General features: G+C 49.7%; 9 protein-coding genes across 9 annotated transcripts; 3 read left to right on the top strand and 6 right to left on the bottom strand.

Annotated features, from left to right (window-relative positions):
* Window positions 1-289: 289 nt before the first annotated feature.
* N7519_000730 (Yip1 family protein) lies at window positions 290-1365 on the bottom strand (the record flags this gene model as incomplete). The annotated part of the gene is made up of 5 exons (XM_057287508.1): window positions 290-395; window positions 452-718; window positions 772-1156; window positions 1219-1270; window positions 1321-1365. 5 exons carry the CDS (start codon window positions 1363-1365, stop codon window positions 290-292), a joined length of 855 nt encoding a protein of 284 aa, XP_057153591.1.
* Window positions 1366-1671: 306 nt separating this feature from the next.
* N7519_000729 (TBC domain-containing protein) lies at window positions 1672-3015 on the bottom strand (the record flags this gene model as incomplete). The annotated part of the gene is made up of 4 exons (XM_057287507.1): window positions 1672-2552; window positions 2602-2739; window positions 2789-2895; window positions 2942-3015. The coding sequence occupies 4 exons, from the start codon at window positions 3013-3015 to the stop codon at window positions 1672-1674; spliced, it is 1200 nt and encodes a 399-aa protein (XP_057153590.1).
* Window positions 3016-3261: 246 nt separating this feature from the next.
* N7519_000728 (uncharacterized protein) lies at window positions 3262-3991 on the bottom strand (the record flags this gene model as incomplete). The annotated part of the gene is given in 2 exon segments (XM_057287506.1): window positions 3262-3425; window positions 3445-3991. 2 exon segments carry the CDS (start codon window positions 3989-3991, stop codon window positions 3262-3264), a joined length of 711 nt encoding a protein of 236 aa, XP_057153589.1.
* Window positions 3992-4304: 313 nt separating this feature from the next.
* thtA lies at window positions 4305-8303 on the top strand (the record flags this gene model as incomplete). The annotated part of the gene is made up of 6 exons (XM_057287505.1): window positions 4305-4780; window positions 4839-4953; window positions 5012-6233; window positions 6275-6595; window positions 6656-6828; window positions 6882-8303. The coding sequence occupies 6 exons, from the start codon at window positions 4305-4307 to the stop codon at window positions 8301-8303; spliced, it is 3729 nt and encodes a 1242-aa protein (XP_057153588.1).
* A 548-nt stretch (window positions 8304-8851) lies between these two features.
* Window positions 8852-12144, top strand: N7519_000726 (putative mitochondrial translation initiation factor IF-2; the record flags this gene model as incomplete). Its single annotated transcript, XM_057287504.1, has 3 exons — window positions 8852-9286; window positions 9373-11831; window positions 11901-12144. The coding sequence occupies 3 exons, from the start codon at window positions 8852-8854 to the stop codon at window positions 12142-12144; spliced, it is 3138 nt and encodes a 1045-aa protein (XP_057153587.1).
* Window positions 12145-12881: 737 nt separating this feature from the next.
* N7519_000725 (rhodanese-like domain-containing protein) lies at window positions 12882-13694 on the bottom strand (the record flags this gene model as incomplete). Its single annotated transcript, XM_057287503.1, has 2 exons — window positions 12882-13247; window positions 13395-13694. 2 exons carry the CDS (start codon window positions 13692-13694, stop codon window positions 12882-12884), a joined length of 666 nt encoding a protein of 221 aa, XP_057153586.1.
* Window positions 13695-14539: 845 nt separating this feature from the next.
* On the bottom strand, window positions 14540-16412 carry erg5 (C-22 sterol desaturase erg5; the record flags this gene model as incomplete). Its single annotated transcript, XM_057287502.1, has 5 exons — window positions 14540-14656; window positions 14710-15080; window positions 15149-15957; window positions 16022-16172; window positions 16244-16412. The coding sequence occupies 5 exons, from the start codon at window positions 16410-16412 to the stop codon at window positions 14540-14542; spliced, it is 1617 nt and encodes a 538-aa protein (XP_057153585.1).
* Window positions 16413-17152: 740 nt separating this feature from the next.
* Window positions 17153-19113, bottom strand: N7519_000723 (signal recognition particle subunit SRP68; the record flags this gene model as incomplete). Its single annotated transcript, XM_057287501.1, has 3 exons — window positions 17153-17663; window positions 17725-18858; window positions 18923-19113. 3 exons carry the CDS (start codon window positions 19111-19113, stop codon window positions 17153-17155), a joined length of 1836 nt encoding a protein of 611 aa, XP_057153584.1.
* Window positions 19114-20334: 1221 nt separating this feature from the next.
* On the top strand, window positions 20335-23485 carry N7519_000722 (putative translation regulator (Cya5); the record flags this gene model as incomplete). Its single annotated transcript, XM_057287500.1, has 2 exons — window positions 20335-21844; window positions 21891-23485. 2 exons carry the CDS (start codon window positions 20335-20337, stop codon window positions 23483-23485), a joined length of 3105 nt encoding a protein of 1034 aa, XP_057153583.1.
* Window positions 23486-23645: the final 160 nt, after the last annotated feature.

Genomic DNA, 23645 nt, shown 5'->3' with positions numbered 1-23645 from the left:
ACAAATGGCGTTAGATATGATGATAAAATCAATGCAGCCACAGTCATACTTTTTCTAGTTGGCTCCTCTCGACGACCAAGTTGCACTCCATGAAATGAAATGTGTAAAATTCAAAAAAGTCGAATTGATTCGCATCCTCAAAGTCCGTCTGCGATAAATACAAAGTACAATACATGCATGCATCAATAACACGACTAGAAAACTCGAGCTGGAAACCTGCTACCTGAGCAAGAATCGACGGAATGGACAGTACTCCAGATGAAAAGCCAATGGGTCCATCCTTCCCCGCTTATACCCGGAACATCATTCCTCTCTTGTCGTCCTTGTCATCATCGTGGTCATCGTGGTCATCGTGGTCCTTGTCCTTGTTCTTCTTCGAGACGGGGCTCGCGTGGCTAGTAGATATGTTAGTAAGGGTCAATTAGTCTTGACAGGCAAGGACACAACTTACGCAAAGAAAAGCACCTTGATAGCAATAGCCAGAGCCGCATGTAGCACAACAACCAAGATCAAGAGGATCTTGCTAGCCTTAGCATCAGTAGCATTCAAGACCGGATACAAGTTCCTCAGAAGGAAGAAGACACTCCAAGCAAAGCCAACGCCAACAAGCGCCCAGTTAAGCGCAGTTAACGGACTCCAGCTGACCAGAGCAACGGCAATCCACACCAAATTGGAGTACCCATACAAAGCCCAGCACTCGATAAGGTCAGCCGTCGAACTGCCGAACCAACGCAGCGCACCCCACAGGCAACAGGCAAGATGCCGGTGTACCCATAGACCAGACCCGCCGCGCCCGATAGCAACCTGAAGTCGTACTCAAAGTGCTCGTCGTGATTGTTCGACAGCCATTGCGAGATAGTGCCCGTCAAAAACAGGATAACCACCACCGTGGTCGCGATCCAGATTGGTCCGTACAGGTCTGCGTTACCCTCTAGCACATCGAGGAAGTTGGTGCGGGGATACACGGTCGCCACGCAGCGGCGGAAGACTTCGTTCGTGTCGACGTCGAAGAATCGCTCGTAGTAGTGCAATGACCACCAGCTGTGCTTGGTCGGCGTACCGCCAGGGGATCGGTCACGGCGGCGCGATGACCCGCCGCCCAGGAACGCGGCGGAGTCGCCTTGGACTTTGGCGGTTCTCTGGTCGTTTTCGAAGTCTGGACGGTAGGGTTACTGGGTTAGAGAGCTGGGCTAGACTGGTTCGCTTGGAGGAACTCACTGGAGGGGTGGAATTCGAGGTCTTCTTGCAGGTCGGTATGGCCAAGGTCGCCCTGATGATTTGTTAGACAAAATAATGAGTTATTAATTAGAGAGTCCTTACCTCTGCATCCACATCTACTACAACATCGTACCCTCTGTTCGCCATGGTGGTTGGTTTTGAAGTAAGCTGTTGGAAGGGGAGTTGTCAAGTGTACACATCAGCTTCCGCAGATAAAGCCACCGCTCAAGCCACAACTGTGGGTACCACTAGGTGTCATACACGAGTATCGGATACAACCTCATACATCATCTATTATAATTGATTAAATTCTTTTATTATATCTGAATCTGTAAGTTGCGATCCTCGGGCATAGGGATTACATATTGGTTCTATCGTTTTTTTCCCCTCATTATCATACATATGTAATAGCACCAGCATCCGTGATAGTTTAGTGCACATTGACTTGAAGTTTCAAATCCAGTTTTGGATTGCCTTTTGAATTCGGCCAACATAAGACCAAATTGAGGTGTCGAGTCCCTTTTTGCGGATATAGAAAGATGCAGCTCCAACCAAGATAGCCAACGCCACAGAGCCCACGGAGCGACGGTGGCTCCACAAGAAATCCAGGGCTCGTTTCCTGCGCTCTTCAGCCCGGATCTGTTGAGATTGCTTTTCAAACAAGTAAATCGCGTCTCCTGGTGTGTACTTCTGGTGTGGGTCTCGTGAAGTTTTGAGCACGCTACACCAGGAGATACGTTTCCAGGCTCCAAGCGGCAGAGATTCTGGCGGGTGGTCCTCAAAGAGCTGTGCCGCATGCAGGATGTGTCCATCCAGATCAAGTGGGCATGGCAACTTAGAAAGCGTGAAATGAAGCATCTCGGGCTCATCCGGTGGAATTTCCAGTAGCTCCTTTTTCCTAGACAGGATCATTGATGCGAAGAGGTAGATTGCGACCACAGGTTCTCGAGCTAAAAGAAAGTCGAAAAGTCTTGAAATGTTGCTGTACTCTTGAATATCATGGGAGTATAGTGTCAGTGTGGCTGCAAGAGCGAAGAATGGTTCAATGTTGCCAAGGTGTCGTCTTAGTTCTGGGTCTGTTGTTTCGATGATTGCAGGAATGAGATGGAGATGTTTCACAGCTGGAGAGAGTGATGGGAGCATGTAGTCACGTATGCGGAAAAGAGATATTTGTGCCACTGCTGGCGCAGCTTGCTTCTCGCCCAGTACCAGAAGAAGAACTTGAACTATGTCATGATATCCTTGGAAATAACAAAGCATGGGGTATTCCCTTAGTACTTGAGTGATCAGGTTGGATAGCTGCTGTTTCTTTCTCAGCATTTCCTCCTCGGGGGCTAGAGTCTATTAACATCCCAGCTTAGAGACTTCTAATAGCGTACATACCTTTTGGGTAGTAGACAAAGGACCGGTTGACATCGAGTTCTACCTGTTCCTCATCGGCATGTCGGGAAAGTGCAGTACTCGGGGGCACCGATGCGTTATATTGTCGTATTTGGTTGTCGCAACGTAAGAAAATAGGCCCTATTCACCAGTTAGTTGAGTTCATCTTCTCTAGAAGATAGTAACTCACAGACTATCTGTCTCAACCCATCGTCAAGTAACCCGCCTTCTGAAGTTGCGTGTGCAGCTAAGGCTTCAACGTCGCGCGCGGCACATGCATTGCGGGATGGCTCTCGCCTTTTTCGTTCGAGCCATCTGTTTTGCCTCTTCAGTCATTTTTGACTTCTTTGAGGATTCATCCGAGGCAGATATGTCCTTAGAGCTGGGATGATTCTTTTCTTTTCCGGTATCTTCCATCCTTTATTCGCTATATGTCGCCTTCCCAGGAGGTCAAGTAGCTCATATGCGCACACAAGAGAAGACGGAAGTTATCGTTCAGTTTCTTCCCCGATCTGAATGAACAAATTTCACGTTGTGGGTTCTCAATTTAGCTCAACAATATCGAGAGGCTGATCAGATATAGATCGAGTGCGACTTTCCACCGGACAACGAAACAACGTGTCCAAATAGACCATTCAATACCTGGCATATGAGAGAATGGCTTTATATTTGGCGATTGAGGTCTCTTTGAACGTGGACTGATGAACTTCTAGGCACATATACCCAGGCAATGGAAAGTCTTGAAGTCAAAGGCGGCGGAGTCCCACTTTCCAGCCTTAGGCATCGATCGGCAGCCGCGACATGTTTTCGCCGATAACAACACTCGCCTGTGCTAGGCCTAGGCACAACGCTCCAGTTTCATAGTTTTGTGGTATTCATCACAAGATATCGGGCACATATAGCTGTGTACCGTGTTGTGTGCGCCCTTGGAAGTCCACGGTTTCTGGGGTTGCGACAGCTTGCCGACGGGAGGTGATTGCATACCTCCGGGATTGTGCTCGCCGAGGTGTCTGTCAGTGACATTAGTTCTGTGGTAAAGACTTGCTTCCTGGAGCTTGGCAACCAATGGAGCTTGTGGCGGATATTTGCAAATCCCCAAGAACTGCCACTTTTGTATAGTGTTCAGGCAAGCTGTAAGTCTGACATTGATATTCCCTATATGTGGGGTGCATTGATTAATAGAGATATCGCAGGGCTTGTCTGGGAAATACTCGACTGTGAAATCATTGGCAACTGCTTGGCAACTGCCTGTACTCCCTTGGAGCTCTGGCTGTGTATCGGATATCAATCCACAGCCAGTACCGCAGTTGGCTGTCGATGCATGAATCGCAGTTGAGATATTCAACTCTTTGAAGTATGAAGACAAGTGGATCTTGCAAATCTCAAATGCCATCACGCTGTTTCTTGAATACAGAAAACTGCAGGAAGTGTGGTGCAGTTCAGACAGATCTTGGGGCTTGTTGCGCCTCAGGCCATTGCCTGACCGGCTTTTGATATTGCCTCCTACTTCCCTTCTAACTCATTCACTTACAATTCATCTTCCGTCTTCTACTTTCCATCTCCTACTCATATTTTCATTCTTCGTCTATCTCTCTTCGAGTCTTCTCACATCTCTTTACCCCGCTCTCCATCTTTGGTTACAGCATCATTTCCTCGTTTGCTCTAATCTGTTTTCGGTTTCCTTTGAAACCCACCCAATTACTACAATGTCTGGAAACAAGCCTGTGACGCGTCCGACGCGTTTGCAAGGACTGCTTACCCAGCCATTGATTCCCAGTCCTGTCATCAACTGGATCCTTCCAGCCCGTCTCCGAGATAAAGACCACAATGATGTGGCTTTCATTGGAGAACGGCGAATCCAAATCAAGGAAGCCCTGCCCAGTGGTCATCTTCAAGATGTTGTCGAAAAATCAGACCTCGATGGCTCGCTAATCGGGGCAAAAGTCATCAATGTAAGCACCGAGTTGCCTTGGGAAAGTGAGGCTCAATCAGAGTTGGTGCCTCCTTATTACAATGATAACCTGCCTCCTCAACTCCTTTTTCTTGCCACGGACTCAAATGAGCTCCTTTTCATGTACTGCTCAGAACTGGGAGATGGCCCATTTGTTTCCTACAGTCGCCCTCTGCCCCGCGATGTCAACATAGCCGACAAATATGGCAAGCATATAGCTGTTGATCCCAAGTAAGTATCACCTATCGCTAACTCCATCGGATTGACGAAAGCTTACACAATGGTCAAGGTCGCGTGCGGTCGCAGTCAGCGCGTCGCGTAATTTCTTCGGTGTCTTGTGGTTAAAATATCCCGGTGAACTCCAGATGCAGATGGCTCAGGGCAAGCTGAACCCACTTGAAAGTGTATGTTCTTACTATTGTATTACTTAACACATGTCCGATATTAACAGTCTTTCAACAGGAAAATTTCTTCCAAGTCGATGGCGATATCCTGTTCATGGAATTCCTGTACCCGAAAGACATCAATGACAAACGGACCATTCTACTGCTTATCATCCATAGGCTTGGCACAACACGGTCTATGGTGTTTGAATGGGATGAAGCCAGCACGATCAGCCGCATGAATCCCAAGATCACCTCAACTTGTCTGCCTCACCAAGACCAGTTGCCTAGCATCGTCATCCCTTTGGCCAAAGAATCCTCCTACCTCCTGGTCACCACGAATTCCATGGCGATGTACACGCCCAATTGCTCGTCTCGTCCGATGCGATACCCGCCAATCATTCCTGATGCCGAATCATCAGACGCTGGACTGTGGACTCGTTGGGCCAGACCTTCGCGAAACTGGATGTACAGTCAGAGGTACGATGGAATCTTCCTTTGTCAAGAAAAAGGCTGGATCTATTATCTCGAGTTTGGCAACGATGGTGAACTCGAAACTCAGACTTCTTTGGGTCAACTCCACTGCGATGTTGATACGGCTTTCGATATCCTTGATATGGGCCATGAAGGTGGTGACTTCATTCTCGCTGCTGGAAGCCAAGGTGATGGTGGATTGTTTGTCCAGGAGGCACGGGATCACCCCAGATGTGTCCAGCGGTTCGTCAACTGGGCACCAGTTCCCGATGCAGCTGTTATTCCCTCAAATACCTCAGACCTCTTCAAAGATACTCCATATGACCACGATCGGCTCTTTGTCTGTTCGGCCTCTGCTTCCGGTAATGGAGCTATAACCGAACTTCGATACGGCATTGAGGCTCAAATTGGTGTCTCGGCAGAGTTGGGTGGATTGTCCAGCATAAGTGGTATGTGGGCTGTGTCACTTGGTACTAGGGATTCAATCTACCTGCTGGCCTCCGATCCTCTTTCATCGTTGCTCCTCCATACGACTCCCGACATGAGAGATGGCATTACTGCCCTTCAAAACGATGCAGAATTGGAGACTCAACAGACTCTGGCAATGGACTGTACACCTTCCGGTGTTATTGTTCGGGTCACAGAAAAAGTTGTGCACTTTTTCTTCCCTACTGCTTTCTATCTCAGCAGCTGTATTCAACACGATCCCCATGTATTTGTCACGGCAGCTATTGTGGACGGGCCAAGTTCCACTATTATTATGACTACAAGAAGTGAAAAGGGGAACTTTCTCCATCTTCTTCGGATAGTCGTGACTGAGGGAGGGAGTGCCTCTCTAACTGATCATGAAGCTCCATACCCGCTCCAGAAAGAGCCCATCTGCATCGCCTACCAAAATTGGGGGACCTTGGATCAATTTTCCTCGGCACCAGCGACGGCACAGTGCTATCATTCGAGGTTTACAACGAGACTGGTGGAATCAGACAACATGCCGACACTCGTATTTCAGTCGCCGACACTGCACAAGATATGTCAAAGGCGATTGAAAGCCTCGCTGTTATCAAGACTCTCTCAGACGATAGAATTCACGCGTTCCTTTTCTGTGGACTGCGCAGTGGCATGCTTGTTCCGTTTGAGATAGATACAAACATCACTAATGTCCACGGTGACCCTGTCTTCGGTTTCAGATGTGAGTCATATTTGGTTCAAAATATTGGTCGCCTTCATTAACCAGATACTTTCTCTTCAGGTTTGAATCAAAGGGCGCCACGCCATCTTGGGCAAACATCAATCAACATCAAAACCCACAATAAGTTTGCGTTCTTTACATGCGGAGATGATTTCTGGCGGGTGTCATTTGCCCCAGATGGCAATGGCTTTGACTATTTCCTGTCCCGTGTTTGGATCACAGATCAAAACTGTGTAAGTTATATCACATCCTGTCCTTCTGAGCTATGGCCTAACATTCATGCCAGCCCGCATACTTCCCGATCAGATTCAGCGGCTTCGACCTTGTTGATGTACGAGATAAATCGTCTCGGACTATAACTACATACATGTTTTGTTTCGCGGATGGTCAGCTTCTAGTATGCTCCCTAGATCAGGAAGCAAAGGTCGTTCCCCGACGCATCGACATTCCCGGAAATCCAAGCAAGCTCACCTACTCCGACCATCTCCGATGTCTTATTGTTTCATATTCTGTCGCCCAGCTCGGAGAATTGCCTCTTGATCTTTACCGCACGGCATGTGTCGAGTTTGTGGACCCAGACACACAGTCGCCAGTGGTCTCTAACGATATGAACCTGGTTACTCAAGGCCTTCTCCCCTGGAGACCACACGGAGTTGCCGGAGAGAAGATCACATGCATTCTTGACTGGATGCCGTACAAGGACGGCAATGCATACCACCTTATCGCAATTGGGACTTCAATCAATTTGCCTCATCAACCCACTACCCGCCAAGGTCGATTGATGCTCATCCAAGCGTCTCGGGATGCCATCGATCCTGAGAAAATCACTTGCATTGACAAGCACACGCAATGGTTTAATGACCCAGTTTATGCGATGACGGCGTACGGTGACAGCTTGATTATCGTCTCTGGGAAAAGGTTCTTCACAGTCTCCTCACGAAACTCTCAGACAAAATGGGTTCGAAACATTACCGGTGTTCTCCCATCTCCAGCTGTCGCAATAACGGTGCAAGGAGGGCTGATCTACGTCACCACCTCGAGACATTCCCTGCTGGTCTACAAGATTGTAAATGGGGACATCGTGATGCACGGTTCCGACCCAATCGCACGCGATGGTTTGTCTCACAATTTCTTGGATGCGAATGGGTTTCAATCGGACCTCCTTTTTGTGAGTACCCGAGGCGGAGCTATCCGGACGTTCACATGCCTGGATCAACCGGGAGACCTTGTGCCACGTCCGACAGCAAATCTCCCCGTCTCATTGATCAAGCTTGCTCGGGGCTGCAAGCCTCCAGCTGAACTGACGACCACCAAGACCTTCTATGGTTTTGGCATCAATGGATCGGTCTACAGGCTCTTGTGTCTGGATGAGAAGGAGTGGCACCTGCTTCGACTTCTGCTCAACATCTGCCTTAGGGATGAGGTCATCTGTCCCTCCCTGGCCCGCAGACATCGCTACCTTGATGCAATCTCCCAGGTCGAGAACAGCAAGCATATTGACGGCAACATTCTGGCTCGGCTTGCCAGTCGCGACTCGAAATACCTAGATGAGGTTCTCATGGCATGCAACAAAAGCCAGTTCAAGGACCTGACCCCCAATACAGTGCATATGTTCTTCGAGGCGGTTGAGGACGTGCTTGAGGTCTACGACAACCATACCCAGGCCGTCTTCAGCTGGCTTCGGAACATGCTGCACATTGAGATCTAAGATCTCAAGGGGATCTGGTTGGGGTGGGGAAGTGTGGAGGACCAAATAGGAAGTACATAGGTCTGTGAGGTTTGAGTCAATGTGAGAGTGTATGTATGCCATAGTCAGATTAAAATGTTAGTAGTAATGTTTGAAGTTCTGTTTCTATTAGATTAGCGTATATTCGGTATAACCTTGGAAGGTACCATAGAAAAGAAAAGGGGTCCTTGACAATATATGGGGGAAATCCAGCTGGTTCCAAGGTTGGTGGTTGTGGCGATTAGAGAGTGAAGTCCGATGCCATATTATTCCCCACTGGCCATGATTCTTCCCGAAATTCTTTTTCCTTCCCACACCCCTCCTTAGGCCCACCTTACAGAGAGCTCTATCTCTCGCCTTGAATTCTGGGGATCGTCCTTTTTTTTGGCTTCTGTCATCCTCTCCCTTTTAATACGTCTGCGTATTATTACGAGTCGCGAATAACCGGTTAACTCCGTTTGTGCGCCTCCATTTACTCCGGTCACCACTCCAATCGGATCATCAACAAAACCCCCCAATAGAAATCTATCATGGCGCCTAAGAAGAAGGGCAACAAGAGACAGGAGGAGGATTGGGAGGCCGATCTCGGCGAGTCCGCTCCCACTGCTGCTGCTCCCGCCGATGCGGAGCCCCAAGAAGATGCCAACGAGGACGCCGCGCCGGTCGGTGGTCTCATGGCTGCTTTGAGAAAGAACAAGGCCAAGAAGGCGAAGAAGGGCAAGGTCAATGACTTTGTCGAGGGCGAGGACCCCGAGGTTGCCGCTGCCGACGATTTGGCAAGCAAGCAGCCTGAGGAAGGTAACTTCGATGAGGACGATGTTTTCGCTGGAAAAAAGACCAAGCCCATCAAAGAGGTGGCTAAGCCTGCGCCGGAACCGCAGCCCGAGGGCGAGTTCCGAGTAAAGAGTAAAAAGGAGAAGGAGCGTGAGAAGAAGGAGAAGGAGAAGCAGCGCAAGAAGGAGCAGGTAGGTTTTTACATTTATCTTCATGCTGGAAATTCGTGCTGGGTGTGAAAATCATTTACTAACGTGTCTTCTTCTCGTATATATAGGCTGCCACAAAGAAGAAGCTCACCCCTGCTCAAGAAAAGGCCGAATCCCAGAAGACTACCGCCGCTGAGGCCAAGAAGAATGAAGCCGCCGCCGCTGCACCCGCCCCGGAGACCGGCAAAAAGAAGAAGCTTCCTCCCCATCTAGCAGCCCTCCAGAAGCAACAGGAGCTTCTTCGACAGCAACGTGAGGAGGAGGAGCGCATTGCAGCGGAAGAGAAGGCTGCCGCCGCCAGGCAGAAGCTCCTTGATGAGGAGGAAGAGAGGAAGCGTGCAGAGGCTCGTGAACGCAAGAAGGAGAAGGAGCGCGAAAAGAAGGAGCAGCTACGCAAAGAAGGCAAGCTGCTTACCAAGGCTCAGCGAGAGGCCAAGGAGCGCAATGAGTTGCGCATACAGCAGATGATTGCCGCGGGTGGCAAGGTTGCTGGTTTGCAGGAGGGTGGTGAGAAGAAGCAGCGCCCTGTATATGAGAACAAGAAGAAGAAGGCTGCCAAGAAGCAGGAAGAGGACCTCGAAGCCGCCGCTGCTCGAGCCCAGGCTCAGCGCGAAGCCGAAGATCGAAAGAGGGAGGCTGAGGAGAAAGCCAAGGCCGAGGCGGCCGCCGCTGCCGCCGCCGCCGCTGCTGCTGCTGAAGAAGATGCCGTTGAAGACTGGGAGCAAGCTGCCGACGAAGATGTCAAGGACAGCTGGGACGCGGAATCGGTTGAAGAAGAGAAGCCTGCTGAAGAGGCACCCGCCCAAAAGGATGAGAAGGAAGAAGAACCTGTTTCCGAATCCGACTCTGAGGAATCATCCGATGAAGATTCATCTGACGAAGAGCAATCCGCCAACCAACGGGCCATTCAGGCGAGAAAGGCCGAGGCTGCGGAGCGGAGAAAGCAAAAGCACGAGGAGGCTATGGCGGCTCGTTCAAAGGATGATCTTCGATCCCCTATTTGCTGTATTCTTGGTCACGTCGATACTGGTAAGACCAAGCTGCTTGACAAGATCCGACAGACCAACGTGCAGGAGGGCGAAGCAGGTGGTATTACCCAGCAGATCGGTGCCACTTACTTCCCTGTCGAAGCTCTGCGCACAAAGACCCAAGTTGTCAACAAGGATGGAAAGTTCGAGTTCAAGGTTCCCGGTCTATTGATCATCGATACCCCCGGTCACGAGTCCTTCTCCAACTTGCGATCAAGAGGTTCCTCCCTTTGCAACATTGCTATCCTTGTCGTTGATATCATGCACGGTCTCGAGCCCCAGACCCTCGAGTCTATGCGTTTGCTGCGTGACCGCAAGACTCCTTTCATTGTCGCATTGAACAAGATCGATCGTCTCTATGGCTGGAAGAAGATTGACAACAATGGCTTCGAGGAGAGTTTGGCTATGCAGAACAAGGGTGTTCAAAACGAATTCCGCACTCGTCTTGAGGCCACCAAGCTTGCTTTCGCCGAGCAGGGTTTCAACTCTGAGCTGTTCTTCGAGAACAAGTCTATGTCTCGCAATGTCTCTCTCGTTCCCACCTCCGCCCACACCGGAGAAGGTGTGCCTGACATGCTGAAGCTCCTGACCAGCCTGACTCAAGATCGTATGACCAGTAAGCTCATGTACTTGTCCGAGGTCGAGTGTACAGTCCTAGAGGTCAAGGTCATTGAGGGTCTCGGTACCACCATTGACGTTATTCTGTCCAACGGTGTCCTTCGCGAGGGTGATCGCATCGTAATGTGCGGTCTCAACGGTCCTATTACAACCAATATCCGTGCTCTTCTGACACCAGCACCGCTCAAGGAGCTGCGTCTGAAGTCCCAGTACGTTCACAATAAGGAGGTCAAGGCCGCCCTTGGTGTGAAGATTGCTGCCAACGACCTGGAGCACGCTATTGCTGGATCTCGTATGCTTGTTGTCGGCCCTGATGACGATGAGGAGGATCTTGAGGAGGAGGTCATGAGCGATCTGGAGAACCTGCTGAGCCGTGTCTCCACTGATCAGCGTGGTGTCACTGTCCAGGCCTCCACCCTGGGCTCGCTTGAGGCTCTCCTGGAGTTCCTCAAGGTCTCCAAGATTCCTGTTGCCAATATCTCCATCGGTCCCGTCTACAGGCGTGATGTCATGATGGCCGGTACTATGCTTGAGAAGAGTAAGGAACATGCTGTCATGCTCTGCTTCGATGTCAAGGTTGATAAGGAAGCAATGGCCTATGCCAACGAAATCGGTGTCAAGATCTTCACTGCCGACATCATTTACCACTTGTTCGATGCCTTCACTGCGCACATGGCTCAGATTACGGAACAGCGTAAGGAAGAGGCTAAGCTTCTTGCTATCTTCCCCTGTGTCATCAAGCCCATTGCTGTCTTCAACAAGACCGACCCCATTGTCATCGGTGTTGATGTTATTGAAGGAAGCCTTCGTCTCCACACTCCTCTGGCTGCGGTCAGGACCAACGCCGCTGGTGTGAGGGAGATTGTTGATATTGGTAGAGTGTAAGTTTTGATCCCCTTTCCTCTTATTCTATGGTTTTTGTCTCATTTCTAACGCAACCGTTTCCACAGCACGTCCATCGAGCGCGATCACAAGCCTGTTCCAGTCTGCAAGAGAGGTCAGCCCTCTGTTGCTGTTAAGGTCGAGGGTCCCAACCAGCCCATGTATGGTCGTCACCTCGAAGAGAAGGACCAGCTTATCTCGCACATCTCGCGTGCCAGTATCGACACCCTCAAGGAGTTCTACCGGTCCGAAGTCTCCATGGAGGAATGGGCTCTGGTCAAGAAGCTCAAGCCCGTGTTCGACATTCCTTGAATTCGGTCTTAGGGCTTCCTTCCGGTGTGCGGTGTCTTCATATCAAGCATCGTCGGCACCGGACCCATTCCAGCCTTGCGGTACGTATCCCCGGGCGAACTTGACGATCAAATGCCAGTAAGTGGCGAGCTTTGTTCTCCGTCGGCCCTCATGGCCTTCTGTTCCATCATAGCCATAGCCAGTGTGGAGGAAACGAATCGGAATCTACTGGGCTATGACAATAGCTGTCGAAAAGCGCAAAAGTTATTCTATTTTGACTACGATTTGAACATACAATGAATGACCATGACTTGATGGATGAACAGCGAAAGAAGTCGCCTGTACATGATATAGGAAAAGCAAGGCCTGGTCGATACCAGATCCTTTGTTTCTGTTATAGTGAATTGGATTCATACTATTCCAGTATTGCATTAGTGAATATAGATGTCGACTACTAGTTGACCTTTATCTGTCTTTCATGCGCGGGGGCGATGTGACCAGTCTGGAAACTAAATCAGTCTTTTTTAGGGCATAGACCAAATCAAAAGGTTGTTTCAGGATATCAGAATAGACCAGATGATCTACCTACCCTTCAATAATCCTATACGGAATTATGCAGTATGTACAATCCTCTTCTCGATCCACCACCCACCACCACACCCAGCAAGCCACCCTTATCCCCAAAAGCAGCTACAAGCACTTAACAAACGAGCATTACTTCGATTTCACTACTTCAAAAATCATCCCCCTCCCACTTCTCAACCTTCCCCCCCATGCCTCTCCCAATCCAACCAACTACCCATATAAACCCCAACATTAGCAGGGTCATATCCAGCCTGCACAGCCATCTGCGCCGCCGCCTTAGCCCGCACCCCAGCCTTACAATAGAAGACCATCTGCGCAGGCTCGCCCTCACTCTCCGCAGGATCAGGCTTAGGGAACCCGAACCGGGTCTCGAATTCGTCCGGCGTGAGGTACAATGCATCTCCCTGCGATGCAAGCGGGATGCAGACTGCGGATGGGATGATACCCGTGCCTTTGAGTTCAGCGGGCTCGCGCACGTCGATGAGGATTACGGGCTTGTGGGTCGGGCTTGGTGTTGAGGTTGGGAGGGCGGCGTTGATCTAGATTTCGGCTTTGTTAGATGTGGAACAATGGTTTTCGTGGCCGTTTCTTTGCGGTACTTGGTTTCCAAAGAGAATAGAATTTGAAGTAATCGGGGTAGAAAAGGAGGAATGACGAAAGACTCATCTGCTCCGGGGAGTACATACTTCTTCGAATCCCCATTCCCGGAGTTTGATTGGGCTTGTCTCATCGCTGTTCCACCGCGACTGCACTCGGCGCGGGCTCTTGGTGTTCGGGATGGACTTTGTTTGCGGGCTGCATGGTGGTGCCAGGCGGCTGCGCAAGGTACGGTTCTGAGGACAAGTGACCAGGCCTCTTGTTGGTGCGGAGATAGCTCGGTGCAAGGCCGCGGCGGGTGATGCCGTGCTGCGCGCCGGGGTTCTGACTGCAGTGGAGGACAGCACAATAGTAGACCGCTGGATCTTCGATGATAATGTCGATGCCATTGTTTAAATTCTGGATTTTATTGTCCGCGGAGGCGAGTCGGGAGTTATTATACCTCTGGACGTAACCGCGGGATTGTGATGTCAGTGTCTGCCACACATGACCGCCTACTGGTTTGGGGCTTTTTCTCGTTATGGGCTATTCTCGTACAAGCTTTGTTGGGCGATATTGGGATCTTGATTGGTAGGAATGGCTCAATTGGTTATATTATAGCTAGAAACTGTCATTTAATAATTAATATATAACCTGGTTGACTTTCATGTCACTAGATCTTGCCGAGATAGCACGGATATATAGTGGAGTGTATATATCAGCTAAATGATGACCTCGTGACTGGATATTTTATCAGAATCATACATATTGTACAGAAAAGACAAGTCAGGTCCTCTCTAGTAAACCAAAAAGGCCATGTTAAACCATAACCCTATCAGTTCTCATGACTATGTAGAAGAACTTGTGAAATGAAGAGAAAAGACAAAACAAAGAGCTTTAGCCTATATGTCGAGCCATGTGAGGAAATATGTGTTTAGTTAATTCAAGCAAATAAAGAGTTATTTAACATGTCATAAATATCCAAACAGAAAAAGATAATTAATATTGTTCTAATATGCATGGCTCTAGGAGTAGTCACTGAAGAATAGAAACAAGAAACCCCCTGCGACCCCTCACGGGCAATAGGTAATCATAATCGCAATAGGGGCTTCTTTGCAAGAGGGTATGAAAGGTCTCTCTAAAGAGAAACATATGCTAAAGACTTTTCCTGTATCGAGCTTTCATCATGCATCGAAATCGAATGAGAAAGAAGTGTCAGCGGACCACCCCATCTCCAGGACAGGAAGGCATCATATCAACGTAACCAAGCCCTCCTCTGTCCAGAAAATGGGGCTGGGTTCCGGCTTCGTTTTGGTTTTTGTACAAAAGACGAGAATTTAAGCACGGGCCGGAATGTAAGAAGACAGTCATCCTGATATATGTTAGCCAATTGATCATCGGAAGGGAATATAAGCTTGAACATACCTGAGGGAAGATAGTAGCAAACACCTTGATATCCTCCGACTCTGGGGTAGGGGTGTGCTCCCAGTCCATCACCATGCTGGCCTTTCCAATCATGGACATCAGAGAAAGTTGAGCGTAGGTCTGGCCCAGACAGTAGTGGGGACCTGTACCGAAGACCAGCCAGTTCTTGGTCTGCTGCTCAGCGGTACCGGTGATCCAGCGGTCTGGATCGAACGAGTCGGCGTTGGGGTAAGCCTCCTCGTCGTGGCATGCGGGCCACACGGAGGGAATGATCATAGAGCCCTTGGAGACGGTGACAGTCTCGCTGATAGGGAAGTCCTTCTTGACCAAGTAGGGAACCATGATGACAGGGGACGGTAGCGCAGTGTCTCCTTAACGACGGCGCGGGTGTAGGGCATGTTGTCGAGCATATCCATTGTGGCAGGGAGAGTGCGATCACCGTTACGGATTTTAAGGTTCTCCTCACGGACCTTGTCCAGGATCTCGGGGCGATCGGCCATCAGCTGGAACAACCAGGTGGAGGCGGCACTGGTTGCATCTTGAGAAGCGAACAGGAAGGTGAAGATAGTCTGGGCAATTTCATAGTCGGAGAATTCACGAAGAACCTGGCTGGGCTTCTCTGAAGAATCGACCTGGATTCCCTTCTCAATCTTCTCGCGGTACGCGGCGGAATCCAGCTGGGCCTTAACCCAGGCGTCCATGATACAAGAGATCTCGCCGCCGGCAGCCATGCGGGCCTTGGACTTGGCAGCACACTTGGTGAACTCCATAAGCACCATATCGGCGGCCTTCTTGCCGTACCAGGTCTTAGTGTAGGGAAGGATGATAGGGAAGTTAACCAGCTCAAGGGCGGCAGTGATCAGATAGTAGTCATCGGCAATTTTCTGGACACCCTCATCAGTGATGTAGTAACCGACAAAGGTACGGCAAGACAGAGCACACATGAGCTCACGGAACTCGGACATCCAGGGGGTCGGGGTGTAGTTGGTGGCGGCGGACTTCTCGAGGAAGCGCTGATTGTAGGAGTTGAAGACCTCCTCAGCACGGGGAAGGTACATGGCCAGAGCCTGGCGAGTGAACAATCCGTTCAGACCCTTGCGGTAATCCACATGGGCCTTACCGTCCAAGAAGACCCAGTTGGTCTTGCCGAGAAGCTTGTGCGCGGCGTCCACTACACAGGGCTTGACATAGGTGGGCGAGTTGAAGATTTTCCGGGACATATCACGAGTCGACGCAATGACGACGAACCTTTGTAGAATAGTGTTAGAGAACAGACCCAAAGGAAATAAGTACATATGGGGGGGCTTCTCACTTGTGGAAGACAGATACACAGCTGAGCTCTCCGCTGTCCCATTTGGCCTTATATTCGGTGAATTTGGGGTTGACTGATTGGAGGAACGGGCCCATAAAGGGGATCTTGTACATAGGGCCAACAATTGCACCCTTGAGGTAGTGGTACTTGACTGTAAATAGGGGGGTTGAATTAGTTTCAAGATGCGATTTCAGAGGCCACCCAAGTCGCATTCGTACTCACACTGGTCATAGATGACAGCGGCAACCAAGAAAGTCAACAGGCCCTTCCAGATAGTGAAGCCATCCAATATGGAGGCAACGAGACCGGCCGGCGCGAAAAGTTGGGGCGAGACCGTCGCATCCGCCGATGGTGAGACGAAGCTCCCGGTGAGGTTGGCCATGTCGACCATATTGGGGAGTCCACGGGGTCGAAGTTCCAGGATTGAAGGGAAAGGGGAATTGCGAACGGAGAAGGAAGGACTGAACCCTGAACAAAAAGGGAAAAAAGCGAGTGGAGAGAGGGGAGAAAGAATTGACTGGGGCTCAGGGGCGGGAACGCCAATTACACGGGACTCCGCGGGATGTTAGTCCAGCCCATATCAATGCATACATAAATAATTTGTGTTTCGAGTTATTTGGCATAATCAATATCCAATTCTGTTTTGAATTCTTATTATTACTTGTATCTTAATTATTACATATGTATTCTTTTGTACAATCTCTGCTTTAGCCTATAGTTCGGGGGGTTCTCAGTACTAATCTCCACGCTGGGCTTAATATGATGGTAGGGAGTATTGATGTAGGTTCAATGCTGATTTTTGTTCTCATTGAGAATTCCTCTGTATGATATACATACGGCATACGGAGTATTAGAATACTATATTGTAGAATATCCTAAAATACAGACAAGTGAGCGCAAAGCCATATCACCATTACTCAGCACGACGTGACCCCGGCTAGGGAATTCCCGAGAGTTGGATCGACGTTGATTGGTCAGATGTCAAGTAAGGGTTTCTATATGCACGTGCTTGTGCTTGTTACTACGACGTACATGTCGTACTAGTACGAAAGTACGAACATGTAGGCTTCAATAGGAACATTTGAATCAATGGGTATGGGTATTCGTAGCATGGCATCTATGAAACGGCCTTCAACGACCGCCAAAACCAAACCATCCACGACGGCCTTTCGTTTCTTCTTCCACAGGACCTTGGGCTTGAGCTTGTGTCTGAGTAGGAGCCTCCTGTCGCTGGCCACCTTCGCGCGGGTAATCAATATAGTTCCATGCCACGTCGAGGAACAAGGGCTTGACAGGAATGGGCTGCATTTGAGGTGGGTAAGGCACCAAATTATTGAGGTCCAGTCCCGATCCTGCGAAATGTTGTAGTCGTTCCACCACTGGTCGCTGGCTCGACTGTAACGCCTCTCCAGCAGTCAACTTCTCCAAAGTAACAAGTCCACGATACCGAGCAACCAATTCTCGTAAAGTAGACTCCAAGGTACTTGCTTGCACTTGGGAGACGTCGAGCTTTGGGACACCTTCAGCATCTGTTGCTGACTGGGGAGAAGCGGAGGCGGCAAGGCTCAGGGCTTGGGAAAACAGCGCGAGAGCCTCCTTTGACTTCGAAAGCACTCCATGGGATCTTCCTAAGGCAAGACATCTAAAGGCAGGGAATTATGATTAGTTGCGGGAACCAATGAGGATTGTGATAAGAGCCATACCTGAGAGCACGGAAGTAGTGCCGCTTTGCCTCTAGATCCTGCACGAAGGTCGAATCGGCCGCAACACCCGGAAGCTCGAGAATAAATTCCAAGCTCTGGAGTGTCGAATCATACAGGACGACCCGCTCACGGAGCTTGTTCAACTTCTTGCCATTGCCTGTTGCCTGCTTCGTGGTTTCCTTTCCACCCGTTGTGGGTTGCTGTTCCTCAAATGACAACCCGTCTCTTTCTCCACACAACACCCGGTTACGGCCGACTCGCCAGCCAACCAAGGTGTAATTAACTGCAGTTCGAGTGATTTGCAGTGCCTGCATTCTCTTATCACTGGGATCAACACCCTCACTAGCCAGGTCATCAATGGCAGATTTCGTAGCGTCGACAGCATCCTGGCTAGCAATAATCACGTTGTCATATGCAGCAGCTTTCTCCTTAGCAGTGGCGGACTTGCCTGAGTCTGTCAACCAACTAGTGAGGCGAGCCTCCGCGGCTGAAGCAGCAGCTAACGATTGAGAAATTGAGGCATCATCCAGTGGAACAGTTCTCGATCTCCAAGTGACAGATTGGGGCAATTCCTGCACCTCTCCTTCTGCAGTTCGTCGAGTACCGGCTGCTTCCTCAGCGAGACAAGAGGGATCGACCTTCTCAACCTCAGCGCGAATCTCAGAATGCAATGGAAAGAATTCAATGGCCAGCGATGAAGTAGGTTTGGAGCGGGGGAGCTTCATCTGATAAGCCGCGTATCGGAGACTTGGGTCAACAGTCCCCGATAGCAGGTCCCGAAAGGCGTCTTTCTTGACCCTCTGACCCAGGGCTGTGTAAATCACCCTTGCGATGGAGTAATCTTGGAGACACTGTTCCCATCTCCGCTTTTCAAGCCACAGAGTGCCGGAAATCATTGCCAAATAAGCCCGAGTCTCCAGGATATCCACATCACTTGCCCCAGAAAGTGCTTGTTCGTGAAGCAGCGAGACTAGATGCTGCGCATACCCAGTGGCTTTGTTCAGTCGAGAAATAATGTGACGCCGAGCAGCACCAGAGATGCCCTTTGTGGAAGTATCTGCGGAATGCGTGGACTTCATGTGCATTGCTTGTGCCCAAGCTCGTTCGGAACTAAGAAGCAAAAGATGTACATATCTGGCATCGGTCAGAAACTAATCGATGTAGCAATTGGGAAAAGAAATAAGAGTAAGTGACATACGATACATTGCTTCCAACGTTTTCAGCAGTCACAGCTGGTTTGGCAGTATACTTGCGGCCTTTGACAGTGGCCTGACCAAGCTTCTTGCGGAGTTTCTGCAGTTTTCTGGTAGTGTGCGCCCGGTAGGCATTGTAGTCTCCCACAAGGAGAACTTCCTCCCTTTCTTTGAAAATAAAGTCAGTCACCTCCATGATATGTTACCCGTCTTGTTCCTTTATTTGGTGTCCTCGTGATGAGAATAGGAGGGACACGGTTGAAGTGGGCTCAGCAAAGGCGGTGAAACCACGGCAATTTCATGCACCTCCGAATCTTTTGCGTTGTTTTCTCCAAGCTTATGGGACCTCGCATTTACCGTTCATTGCCTTTTTGTTCAAATCAAGGCGCTTGGATTTTGATTGGAAGCTTATGCCCTGGACTTGTATGTGAGCGACATTGTGACGGGTCCGGTTTTCCTTCCCTGGTACGAATGGCACCACCAAGGACAACTTGCTCAATTGCTTGTCGTGCTCAGAGCCAGGACAACTTTCTGACGCATGATTATCTATACAGATCTTTTGAACCAAATATAATACGGGAAACGAAATCATACCGGCATCCTACGGCTTGAAACTGCAGTTGGGGGTGATGCTCGAACGTGCAACAGGCTCCCTCGAGAACGCGGGACGGCTTTTCCTTCAAGATTCTAATTGCGTGATACGAAACAGAGGCTGCTTGTCTGGAAATTTCTGGAAGCACAATGATGCCGGAGCGGACGCTCCTCAATGGTTTGTCGCGCTTTTGCAGGCGTCGGGCCAACGATCATCCCCCATTCTTAGCACTCAGCGCAGAACCAGAGAGTCAAGCGATGGGATAGGGCCATCGCTCGAGTTTTTATGTCCTCGGCTGGCTCAAACTCTGGTAGCTTCGCGTCTGCCTCGCTCCCAAAACAGGACTGGATTTCGGAGAAGACCAAATTTGGGCTTTCCAAGGTCTTATGTTTCCATTTCAAGTCTTCCCCAAACTACATCAAAACCTTCACCCAGCCACAACGATGCATCCAAGGGGCAAGGGCCTCGATCTCCAGAATTTCTCGATAAGGCCGGGAAAGCGAGCGCATCGCTCCGTGCTTTCCTGGAGAGGACGGCACCGAATTCGATAAAGCTTGGGTGCTGTACGTCGCAGCTGGATTCCCATCGAACCTCAGGCCTGTACTCTGTGCTTATCTGAGTAAATCGGTTCAACCAAAACAACGAGAACGAGCATGGAAACTATTCAACGAAATTTCGCCTGAAGCTCGCACCAAATCAGACTTCGAGAACATTATAAGCTCACAGCTTCTTTCACCCGGAAAACCCTTGCATTTGGACTTGATCTGTCAGAAAGCCATTTCCACGCCATTTGCTCAAGACATAATCTCGCAGTGCCTGGTGCACATGGTGAAACATAGACAGTGGTCCAAAATTACCTCGCTTTGGAGCTCGCTATTGCAGACCCCTGAAAACGAGCGACTGCCATTGGACTCTTTGCTGGATCGATTTGATCGCTTTCACTTGCCTGAGTATTCCTTTTCTAGGCATATCTTAGCTTTATTTGCCTACTTGCAGAAGGGTACCGGGAAGCTTAGTGCTGCAAAGGAAGACTTCTCTCGTCGTCTAATTAAGCGCTTCATCGCCTCTCATGACATGGTCAAAACCACACCGCTACCAACTTTGCTTTCGCTGTTGCGCGGATCCCGCCCTCTTGGTCTTTTCACCAATAGACACTATTTTGATTTGATGGAAGTCTTCCTAAAATCAAAGCACAGGTCAGAATTTGTCAAGTGCATTCTTGTTTATCGCCAAATGCGATTAGAATCTCCGGATGCAACGCCGTTCTCGTACACGATCCGTGCTATCCTTGATCGCTTGTTGGAGTTCAACATGACCGAAAGCATGATATACTTTTTGGACGAAGAGGCGCACTTTGATGAATATAACAGACCAAGCATCCGCTCATACCATGAGATTATGGATGCTTTTTCAAAGATTGGGGATGTGCGAACTGTCCAAGACCTGTTCGATAGATTGCTGGCTGATCACGGCTCCCCGAAGACTCAAAGGTCGGTGGCCCCACTTCTTGCCGTTCATGCGCGGCTAGGTGATGTGGCTGAGACACGGCGACAATTCGAGCGAATTCCTATGGAATTTGGTCTCCCGCTGAACACAGTTTGCTGGAATATACTGCTTCTGGCGTACACTACTGCCAAGGATTTATCAGGTGCTGTTTCGACCTTCTCGCAAATGCGAGAAAATTATGTACATCCCAACTCGTACACATTTGGCACACTGATGGGGATTTTCGCCGAGCGAGGCGACGTCGAAGCTATCCGTCAATTACTCAAAGAGGCGCAGAAGAGTCGAGTACAAATCTCGAGGCCAATGCTTGATACGGCTGTTATGGTGTACTGCAAGAATGGGCAATTGGGTCATGCGGAAGAGCTCGTCGCAAACAGCTGGAATTTAGCGGTGGGAGGATCTCCCTTGCGAATGTGGAATTTTCTTCTAATGCGGTATGCATTCAGGGTATCAAAGTTTTCCTTCCGACGCGTCCTTGACCGCATGGGACGGCTAGGCCTGAAACCGGACCAAATGACTTACGCGGCTGTTATGGCTGCTTATGTCTATGCTAAGCAGGTGGATCGTGCACAAGATACTCTCAGGAAGATGCATGAAGCTGGTTTGCAAGCCACCGAGCATCATTATTCCATTCTCTTGCTTGGGTATGTGAAGCAACGGAACCGTGATATGGTGCACGTCCTCTCCCGCGAAATTCAAGCACGCTTCGGTCGAGTTGGGATGGAGGCGAGCCTGTTGAACCTGAGGATGCAGACTGCGAGAGACGTGGAAAACGCAAAAGATCTTCAGACTCCCGTTGAAGACATCGTCTTGGAGAACGCAGAAAAGAGCACTTTCTGAATCAATCGCACAATTTAATGCCAATCCGGCACCAGTCGACGGTCGACGGCCAGAGGGCTCTGCTGTTGAGTCTTTCACTGCAACGCATTATCAACGTCTGATCGACGCATACGGCACGCAAGGCGGCGCCGAAAAGGCACTTCAGATCTTCACCCATTACATGCAACTCAGACGAACTGCGGGATCATCAGACGGCGATGCATTGGGATCCTTGCCGATAGATTTCATCAAAGCCGTTATGAATGCCTATGCGGAAACCAATAACTATGAGAAAGTGGAAGAGTGCTGGAACAGTATTATGGAAAGGGCAAGCGAGGAAGCGAGAACCTGTGACCTTGACAAAACCCTCTTTGCACGATCGTCGACGTTACCCCAGCCAGCGCCAACCGAGTCCCCTCTCCCATCAATTCTTTCGATGTCCACCACACAAGCAGAAAAGCCCAAAATCATTCCCGCCCGACGCTTCATCCTGGACAATCCACTTTCGATTTACCTAGAGTCTTTGGCTCGCCGAGGCATGTCCGAAAGAATGCATCAAGTTGTGGCTGAAGTTCAGGCAGCTGGCTTTGCATTGACTGGTTTCAATTGGTCAACTTACGTTAGAGTACTTGCGACATCTGATATTTATTCCGACAATGTGGAGGCTTTTAGACTATTCGAAGAGAAGTTCATTGCTCATTTCCCTGGTTGGTCATGGTTTCTCAAGGGATATGGCGTGAGACCAATTAATGCCCCGGTGACAATCCTCCATCTTGAAGGTCGCTCGGGTATCACCAAACCTCGCAGGATGATGGGAAGATTGGCCCGAAGGCATTGGCGCAAAATTGAGCCCGATTATATGCACCCTCATTACCCCACCATGGTGCATCTAGCCAGCACACTGCAACGGCTCCGGCAAACAAGTATTGCGCAGGGGAATGAGAATCTGGCGAATATCTACAAAATTGCACCAAAGACTGTTGATGTCCTTGCCGCGATGCCATACTCACGTGATAAACATCAGGGTGTAATTCTTCGCGGCAAGGCACCGAAAAGCCATCCCCTCCCGCGCCCAACCCATCTGTTCTCCTCGCGCTCTGGTGCTCTTGGCCCCCGCCGCGACATGCGTGAGCGCAGCTTTGATAATGCGACTAAGGAGCCTCTCAAATTGAACAAAGACGAATACTCCGAGCCTTCCGTGAACGAGTGGAATATGTCTGGCTTACTCCCCAGTGGCCATCAGAAAGTCTTGGGTCCTTTGGCGAGCATCCTTCCTCGCGAGGACCGAATTGACCTGGAAACCACAGTTCGCGAGCATTTCGAGGAGACAATTTCCTGGGAGGAACGATCCGAGAGGTACAAGGGCATTATTGCTAAGGCGTACAAAAACAAGGACATCGCGCTCGCCGATGTCTACGAACGACGTTTGGCCAAGATGCAACGTGCCAACACCAGGAGGCTGACCCCCGAGCGGCAACTGTTTGACAAGTATAATCGCAAGTGGAAGCTGGATACTTCAAACCACCTTCTCTTCAAGACCGATACTGGGCTCCATGTGAGACCCGGACGGACACCATCGCAACGAGACTCCGTGCGAAATAGACACAAGGGACCCTGGACACCTAGGGACGGACCGGGCGACGACCGCTGAGCAGTGTGCTCCATGTATATATAGTCACTGTAATTTTACACTTTTTTATATATCCTGTTTTTATTATTTGATTTTGTACAATATATATGAGATTATCCAACTTTCATTAAGCATCACTGGCTATATAACTTGCCCGTATTGTGTAGCCCAGTTTCTTTCG

The sequence above is a fragment of the Penicillium mononematosum genome, assembly GCF_028829835.1.
Source record: "Penicillium mononematosum strain IBT 11891 chromosome Unknown utg000001l:1.0-4488741.0:1.0-4491989.0, whole genome shotgun sequence".
NCBI lineage: Eukaryota > Fungi > Ascomycota > Eurotiomycetes > Eurotiales > Aspergillaceae > Penicillium > Penicillium mononematosum.
This window is presented reverse-complemented; position numbering and strand designations above follow the sequence as displayed.